The sequence below is a fragment of the Oncorhynchus mykiss genome, chromosome 10, assembly GCF_013265735.2.
Source record: "Oncorhynchus mykiss isolate Arlee chromosome 10, USDA_OmykA_1.1, whole genome shotgun sequence".
Classification (NCBI taxonomy): Eukaryota; Metazoa; Chordata; class Actinopteri; order Salmoniformes; family Salmonidae; genus Oncorhynchus; species Oncorhynchus mykiss.
The window spans coordinates 34,943,313-34,951,871 of record NC_048574.1 but is presented as its reverse complement, the minus strand read 5'-3'; the positions used below and the strand labels follow the sequence as shown (position 1 = coordinate 34,951,871).

At 42.0% G+C, this 8,559-nt stretch overlaps 1 protein-coding gene across 1 annotated transcript; it reads right to left on the bottom strand.

Annotated features, from left to right (window-relative positions):
* Positions 1 to 2,595: 2,595 nt before the first annotated feature.
* LOC110533719 lies at positions 2,596 to 6,146 on the bottom strand. Its single transcript, XM_021618187.2, has 6 exons — positions 5,033 to 6,146; positions 4,780 to 4,878; positions 4,451 to 4,489; positions 3,950 to 4,092; positions 3,684 to 3,773; positions 2,596 to 3,574 (listed from the first exon to the last, which is right to left on the bottom strand). Exons 1-6 carry the CDS (start codon positions 5,178 to 5,180, stop codon positions 3,434 to 3,436), a joined length of 660 nt encoding a protein of 219 aa, XP_021473862.2. The 5' UTR covers positions 5,181 to 6,146; the 3' UTR covers positions 2,596 to 3,433.
* Positions 6,147 to 8,559: the final 2,413 nt, after the last annotated feature.

Sequence of the window (8,559 nt, the reverse complement as noted above, 5' to 3'; positions counted from 1 at the left end):
TTGGCATTCTCTCAACCAGCTTCATGAGGTAGTCACCTGGATTGCTTTTCCAACAGTCTTGAAGGAGTTGCCACATATTCTGAGCAGTTGTTGGCTGCTTTTCCTTCCCTCTGCGGTCAAACTCATCCCAAACCATCTCAATTGGGTTGAGGTCGGGTGACTGTGGAGGCCAGGTCATCTGATGCAGCACTCCATCACTCTCCTTGGTCAAATAGCCCTTACACAGCCTGTAGGTGTGTTTTAGATCATTGTCCTGTTGAAAACAAATTATAGTCCCACTAAGCACAAACCAGATGGGATGGCATATTGCTGCAGAATGCTGTGGTAGCCATGCTGGTTAAGTGTGCCTTGAATTCTAAATAAATCCCAGACGGTGTCACCAGCAAAGCACGCCCACACCACTTCCTCCATGCTTCACCGTGGGAACCACACATGCAGAGATCATCCATTCACCTACTCTGCATCTCACAAAGACAAGGCGGTTGGAACCAAAAATCTCAAATTTGGACTCATCAGACCTAAGGACAGATTTCCACCGGTCTAATGTTCATTGCTTTTTTTTTTTGACCCAAGCAAGTCTCCTCTTATTATTGGTGTCCTTTTAGTAGTGGTTTCTTTGCAGCAATTAGACCATGAAGGACTGATTCACTCAGTCTACTCTGAACAGTTGATGTTGAGATGTGTCTGTTACTTGGACTGCAATCTGAGGTGCAGTTAATTGCAGATTCCCGAGGTTGGTAACTCTAATGAACTTATCCTCTGCAGCAGAGGTAACCCTGGGTCTCCCTTTCCTGTGGCGGTCCTCATGAGAGCCAGTTTCATCATAGCGCTTGATGGTTTTTGCGACTGCACCTGAAGAAACGTTAAAAATTCTTAAAATGTTCCTTTTTGACTAATCATCATGTCTTAAAGTAATGATGGACTGTCGTTTCTCTTTGCTTATTTGAGCTGTTGTTGCCATAATATGGACATGGTCTTTTACCAAATAGGGTTATCTTCTGTATACCACCCCTACCTTGTCACAGCACAACTGATTGGCTCAAATGCATTAAGAAGGAAAGAAATTCCACAAATTAACTTTTAACAAGGCACACCTTGATGATTCAATATGTGTTATTTCATAGTTTCTATGTCTTCACTATTGTTCTACAATGTAGAAAATAGTAAAAAAAATATAGAAAAACCCTTGAATGAGTAGGCGTGTCCAAACTTTAGACTGGTACTTTATATACTGAGACCCCTCACCGTATCAAAGGTTATACCTGTTGTTGTGGGAAAAAGGTATTTTAAGTACAATCAGGGTAATGTTTCCTGTTAGGAGAGAGCTGTGTACTTATTTTAATGCTATTAATAATACTATGACTGACTGATGTATTCTATTGTAAAGAGGAGAAGGACAAGGATCTATGAGTATGCACAGAATTCTGTGTATAAGGGGGTAGGCTTCAGGGGAGGGATATGGGCATGAGGTTCATGGAAATGTTATGGAAAAGATTTCTGTTCAAAACAGAATAATGTTGATGATTATTGCCTGTGATGTAAACAATGTCACTTTGTTTCTTTGAAAAGCTAAGAAATGAAATGGAATGAACAAACTTTGTTTCACATGTCTGTTTCCTAGATATATGACAGTGTTATTCAGATCTAATTGATGATATAGTTCCCTAAACAAACAAAGCATTCAGTCAGTCTAGCCCAGGGGTGTCAAACTCCTCCCATGGAGGGCCTAGTGTCTGCTGGTGTTTGGTTTTTCCTTTCAATTAAGACCTAAACAACCAGGCGAGGGGAGTTCCTTACTAATTTCATCAATCAAGTAAGGGAGGAGTGAACCTGCAGACACTCAGCCCTCCATGGAATGAGTTTGACAAGTGGCCTAGACTCTAATAAGCCATCAGTGAGTACACCGTGAAGGAAGGATAAAAGGCACGATCAATCCGATGTCTGCATTGGCCGTGCAGCATTTACAGTGATATGGCCTCTGCAGAGGTTAGGGCATTCAGTCTTCTTGCGCTTTGCCGAGCAGCGCAGAACTGTTGTGAAGGAAGTTGTCAACAAAGTGAGTTTGTGTTCATACAGGACCTTCCGCCTCCACCTACCATCAACCAATCATGCCAATGCGGAGCTACACGGAGCCCTCCGTATTGTTACAAAATGTGAGAGGCACACAGCGATGCGGTACAGAGCTCAATTTGGCCTCTGCATGCCTCCCGAGGCTCCGCAATTGCCTCACGCCATCCGTACTGCGCCTCTGACCACATTTGCAGATCATGCATAAATGAGCTTTAAGCCTGGGGGACAGAGGGGGTGCTGCTTGGCTGTATGTGTGTATAATCCCAGTCTCCCTAAACACAGACAGTCCCAGTCCTTCCTCCACCTTATACACATACAGTATGTCACCTCATGGCATCAGAGGCTTCTGAATCCACACAACATACACACAGTGTTGCTAAGGACTATGTAAGGGTGGATGTAACACACAGATACACAGCTATTTCTTCCCAAACCTTCTATCACTATTTGAGTGGAACTTAATGTGATTCAGCATACAATATAAAACCGTGATTATGGATGAAGTTGTACAATAGGAAAAACAAGGAGAGGAGATATAATTGTGACTGTTTAATGTTTCAGCTCAGGTCTCTCTGAAGACATTTCACGAAGATACATTTTTATAGAAAGTGTGTTTCGCTAAACTAATTTGAGTAAATGTCTCAACATTTACAGTTATTTCTTTATACAGTCTACTGTGGTTTGGACTAAAATAAAAGTACATTTTTAGATGAGAATATATCTGAAGTGTTGGGCTCCCGAGTGGCGCAGCGGTCTAAGGCACAGGCAGTGCAAGAGGTGTCACTGTAGTCCGTGGTTTATAACCAGGCTACATCACATCCAGCCGTGATTGGGAGTCCCATGGGGCTGCGCACAATTAGCCTTAACGTCATCCGGGATTGGCTGGGGTAGGCTGATGTCATTGTAAATAAGAATTTGTTCTTAACTGACTTGCCTAGCTAAATGACTATTATTTTTTTTAAACAGATGTTTCAGCAACATTTTTGTAGTGCTTCAGTCATAATTTGAATGATGATGAGAAGCCTAGCAAGCTTATGGTTTTATCTACAGGTCAGTGACTTCTTCTGCATGTAAAGAAAACGTGTGCATGTTTCATTAATGTTCTCCTGTGAACAAAATGTTCTTTGCAGACCTTATTGAATCTCTACAATTACATAGCACCCTCTTGTGTTCACTGACACAAGTGGTTGCCCTGAAATGCAGGATAGAATCAAAGCATATTAACGACCAAAATTAAGCAAGACATTTTGGTCATTAAAACAAGGACATTGTTCAAGGAATTAAAAAACTATTCATATTGTGACAAAAAGTGAAAAAATTCAAGGAAAAGCTGCTTTCCTTCCTGAATGGAATACATTCGATCTTAATGATGTCCAGAGACGTGCGGTGGAGAGGCCTTCCTCTCACACACCCACCCCTGGCTCTTCATGTGATCTGGGCTCATTGAGGGCTGGGTGGGATCACCAGTCAAGAGGGCACAATCAGCATCATTTTCAGAATCATCCTGAGGAGGATCAAACAAAGGTTAAAATGAATTTATTACAAAAACATGTTCTTAATGAAGTACTGTACATAATACAAAAAGGATTATGAGAGATTGGATTATTCTGAACCTCTGTGGCACCATCTGCAGAACCCTCGGTCGTACCCCTCAGCTTAAGGACCCAAAGCTGCTGCCCTCTGGCCCTGGCCAACAACCAAACCTATGTATTCAAACTCATGCGTTTAATCTTTATGCATTTTACACCTTTAGCTCAGTATAAATATTTTTGAACTGAAAATGTATGACCGGACACTGAAAGTTAATTGTATTCTGTATATATATAGTTACACTGCAAGCATATACAATTTCACAGACAGAGTATACATGCCGACATACCGTGTTATGTGGCTGCAATGTGGTCAGAGTAGCGTTGTTCTGCTGACAGAAGCTATCAGCAGCTAAGCAATCCCCCACACTCTGCCAGAATAGATAGAACCCATTGTGGTGGAGATGCCACACTTCTTCATTCTGTCTGAAATCTGAACATAAGCATACTCGTATTGGCAGTTAGGGCTCCTCCATGCTGTTGAAATATTCCAGTGTGAAAGGTAACCACGTCAAATGTGGTGAATATATAATGTTAGTGGGGAATCCTAACTTCCAGTTAAATAATTTTTTTTACATCATGCAATAATGTCAATGAGAGACTAAGTGAAAATGTGACTTGGAAGTTAGGATTCGCCCGGTAATGAAATAGAACACAGTACTTTCCAATTAAACAACCAAAACTACAGCAAGACATTCCACATGTTGTGTTTCATCTTGATCTACTAAATAGAGGTCATTTGTGTGATTTATTGAACTTATACAGTACAGTAGCCATATGAAGTCACCCACCTCCATTTTTAGATGACAATGCCCCGGCGAAATGGGAATCTAGCAAAAAAGAATAAGAAAGCTGCTCTTTTAAAAATATGTATTTAATCCTGAGACGACTAATAGGTTGAACAGGTTTGGGTCCTGTATAGTTTGAATCGACCAATAATATTGAGGTTTCAGAGTATGAACTACAAGAGTAGAACACTTGGTTAGGAACAGTGGTTGGTGACAGACATAGCTGTCTTTTACACCCAAACCCCAGCTATACTTCATTTTTAGAACCTCACATAATAATCATCACATCAATCAAATATTCAGTAGTGCATATTGTTGATTCAATTACTTACAGTGAACTCCAACAATTACCAGAATGATAATCAGTAGAAGTGCATTGAAGAGGAGTAGAGGGAACACAGGCGTTTTCCATTGCATCCTGTTATGTGACTCTGAAATGCAGAAGTGACAAAAATTAGATTAATACTGTCTTGTCAATAATACTTGATTATCAGTCATGCAGGCCTACATAGTCATTTAGTCATTTAAAGTCACAACTGACCGATTTCATTTGAGTGTACTAGAAAATATGAACAAAATACTCACTTGCCTGTCTCTGCATTGACGGTATGTTTCGAGACCGAAGAGACTGGTAGATGTTTTCTGTTCCAGGTGTCCCTGCACCTGGGGTCTGTAACCCTGTGGCATCCTCATAATCATTCATTGGAATGCTGCACCTTTCAGACAGCTCCATTGAGTCCCAATCTAAGTCAAATACCTCACTGACAGAGAAAGCAGAAGCATTAATTTTCTTTCAACATTGGGGACCACAACCACAAAACTGAGTCATTTTTTCCTCTTTGCACTTTCTATCTTGTGACGAAAGCAAAGTTGCCATGTCCGCGATTTTTCTGCGAATTGGTCTACTTTGAAAAAGATGTCGCAGATGAAAATGTCTTTGTGGCGTGTTTTGGCATACTTCTCAATTTCACCGCAGCCGACATGCCATTGCTCGTATATGCTATATATATATATATATATCAGGCAGTGAGCATGCTGTTATTGGGTGAGTGAGTGAGTGAATGGTGGGGGAGGGGTGTGTTTATTAATATGTTCATAAAACATATTAATGCACAATAACTGATATAACAGCGACAAAGAATTTCAAAAGGACTTTAGGCGCACAAGAGCTCTTTAGGTACATTCGCTCAGAAGTGGTTTAAAGTAAAAGGTTTTACTCATGCACAGTTCTAGGGTCTGGAACGCTGTGCGTGTGGAAATTGGAAATGGAAGTTATGGAACTCCCTAGCATGCTTCTGTTATGGGAAAAAGTCCACAATGAAAATTACATTAAATGTGGAGAATGATAGGCTACATTTTCCTCAGTTGGCCATCAAATAGACTATTCATTTATATGCCATTGTGGGCTACTGTAACCTCCTATTTGATACAATAAATATGTTGAAATTAAGATATCACTGGAGTCATCGCAAATCAGTTTGTGCCAGTTGTGTAGCGTACCTGAAGCTGGCAAACAGATTTAATAAACAGCATATTACTCTATTGTTGTAGCCTTGTGTTATTATGCAATTATTAATGGCCATGTTTAGTTAATTCAATTCAAATCAAATTGTATTTGTCACATATCCCTGAATACAACAGGTGTAATAGACCTTACAGTGAAATGCTTACTTACAAGCCCTTAACCAACAATGCTTTAAGAAGTTTTAATAAAAAATAAAAAAAATGTGTTAAGTAAAAAATAGAAAATTAAAGTAACAAATAATTAAACAGCAGCAGTAAAATAACAAGTGAGGCTATATACAGGGGGTACCAATGTGCGGTGGCACCGGTTAGTCGAGGTAATTGAGGTAGTATGTGCGTGTAGGTAGAGTAGAAGTGACCATGCATAGATAATAAACAGAGAGTAGCAGCAGTGTAAAAGAGGGGTCTGGGTAGCCCTTTGATTAGCTGTTCAGGAGTCTTATGGCTTGGGGTAGAAGCTGTTAAGAAGCCTTTTGGAACTAGACTTGGCGCTCCGGTACCGAGAGAGAACCGTCTACGAGGGATGGCTGGAGTCTCTGACAATTTTCAGGGCCTTCCTCTGACACCGCCTGGTATAGAGGTCCTGGATGGCAGGAAGCTTGGCCCAAGTGATCTACTGCGCCAATTATCAATTAAAATGATCAATTGAGATCATGGTCACAGCTCTATTGCAAATGTATCATTCTCTGCATTTAATGTCAGTTTCATCGTGGACATTTCCCTGAAACTAGATGTTGGCCTATCTGTGGCTATAGGCTACCTGCATCTAGCTCAGCAAACCATGGCAAAGTTGAATTACAATTATAAACCCACATTTTAGTCAGTAGCAGTGTCTATTGAAATAAAAAGTCAATCTCGCAAATAGGCCATTTCTAACAGTTTGTAGTCTTAACATCTGGCACATAATAACTAATAATAACACATAATAACACATAATAAAGGCTCAGTTGCCAGAAAATAGGCTAACATTCTTTTAAAAAGTTTGTCTAGTGTTTCTCGCACAGACATTTCGAGATCTTCCATCCAACTTTCATCACTCAAACTCTCCTGTCAGATTTATGTATACAGTGCATTCAGAAAGTATTCAGACCCTTTGATGTTTTCCACATTTAGTTACGTTACAGCCTTATTCTAAAATGGATGAAATAAGAAATATCTGAATACCTTCCAGAGGGCACTCTATAGGGTCACTCCTGTACTCATCATATCAGATGACACACCTCTGCAGCCCCCACCCCACCCCCACCTGGGCCCCAAGGAGATGAGGGGATGTGGGGGGTAGCATGAGGTACTGTGGAGGTGGTGTTGGGTTAGTGTGGGGGGCTTTGGGGGTGATGGAGGGGGTCAGGGGTTCTTAGAGAATCAGTGGTGTCTAATGACCCCTCCAGAGAGACTGCTTCTAATCCCCTACACCCTAGAGAGCTAAAGGGGTTGCCACACACACTCACACGCACAGACACACAAACACACACACAGATACACAGCGCCTCGTACCCACACACATCTGTGGATGAGGTCCTTGTTGCAGTATGGGGCCAAGCTGCCGCCTAATCACCTCAACTCATGTGTGTGATTATAATTTTGCTGGGTCTGTTCACACATCAGACCAACACTTCCAACACCACACACATGCATTTTCAATGACAACCATAAGGCAACACAGGCATGTGGGTGTGATCACTACCCCACCGTATCATAATGTGATAAACACAGTAGCCCAGTGGTGATGAGAGGGGTTGTGATAGGGAATGAGGCTACGGAATAATAGGAAAAAGTGTTCTGAGGGACAAGAGTAGGGAAGGTAGTATGGCTGAAGAGAGACAAGACTTATACATTTTTTAAACTAGGTAAGTCAGTTAACAAATTCTTATTTACAATGACAGCCTACACCGGCCAAACCCAGAAGACCCTGGGCCAATTGTGCACCCCCCTATGGGACTCCCAATCACAGCCAGTAGTGATGTAGTGATGTGATGTGCCTAGCACTGAGATGTAGTGCTTTAGACCACTGCACCACCCAGGAGCCCCCAAACAATAGGGGATAGAGGAGGGTAGTGTGGCTGAAAAGAGACAAGACAATAGGGGATAGAGGGAGGGTAGTGTGGCTGAAGAGAGACAAGACAATAGAGGATTGAGGGAGGGTAGTGTGGCTGAAGAGAGACAAGACAATAGGGGATAGAGGAGGGTAGTGTGGCTGAAGAGAGACAAGACAATAGAGGATTGAGGGAGGGTAGTGTGGCTGAAGAGAGACAAGACAATAGAGAATTGAGGGAGGGTAGTGTGGCTGAAGAGAGACAAGACAATAGGGGATAGAGGGAGGGTAGTGTGGCTGAAGAGAGACAAGGGAGTAGAGTTGGAGGGCTAGAAGGGGTGGGGTGGACGGAGGGGTGGAGGAGTAGAGTTGGAGGGATGGAGGGGGTGGAGAGGTGGATGAGTAGAGGCGGAGAGGTATAGGGGGTGGAGGGATGGAGGGCTAGGCTGTGGTGGTGACATTGTGACTGTCTGTCCCCAGAGAGATTTCTCTGAGGCTATGGGTTTGAATGGGCTTCTTCCAAGGGGTAAGCTAATTGGTAATCTAAGAGCCACAC

Bases quoted from the DNA above. Each gene is read 5' to 3' on its own strand.
- LOC110533719 (XM_021618187.2), bottom strand. From the start codon at position 5,180: ATGGAGCTGTCTGAAAGGTGCAGCATTCCAATGAATGATTATGAGGAT. The intron at 4,879-5,032 runs GTGAGTATTTTG...TCTGCATTTCAG, and splicing joins GTCAATGCAGAGACAGGCAA to AGTCACATAACAGGATGCAA. The intron at 3,575-3,683 runs GTTCAGAATAAT...GATCCTCCTCAG, and splicing joins CTGCAGATGGTGCCACAGAG to GATGATTCTGAAAATGATGC.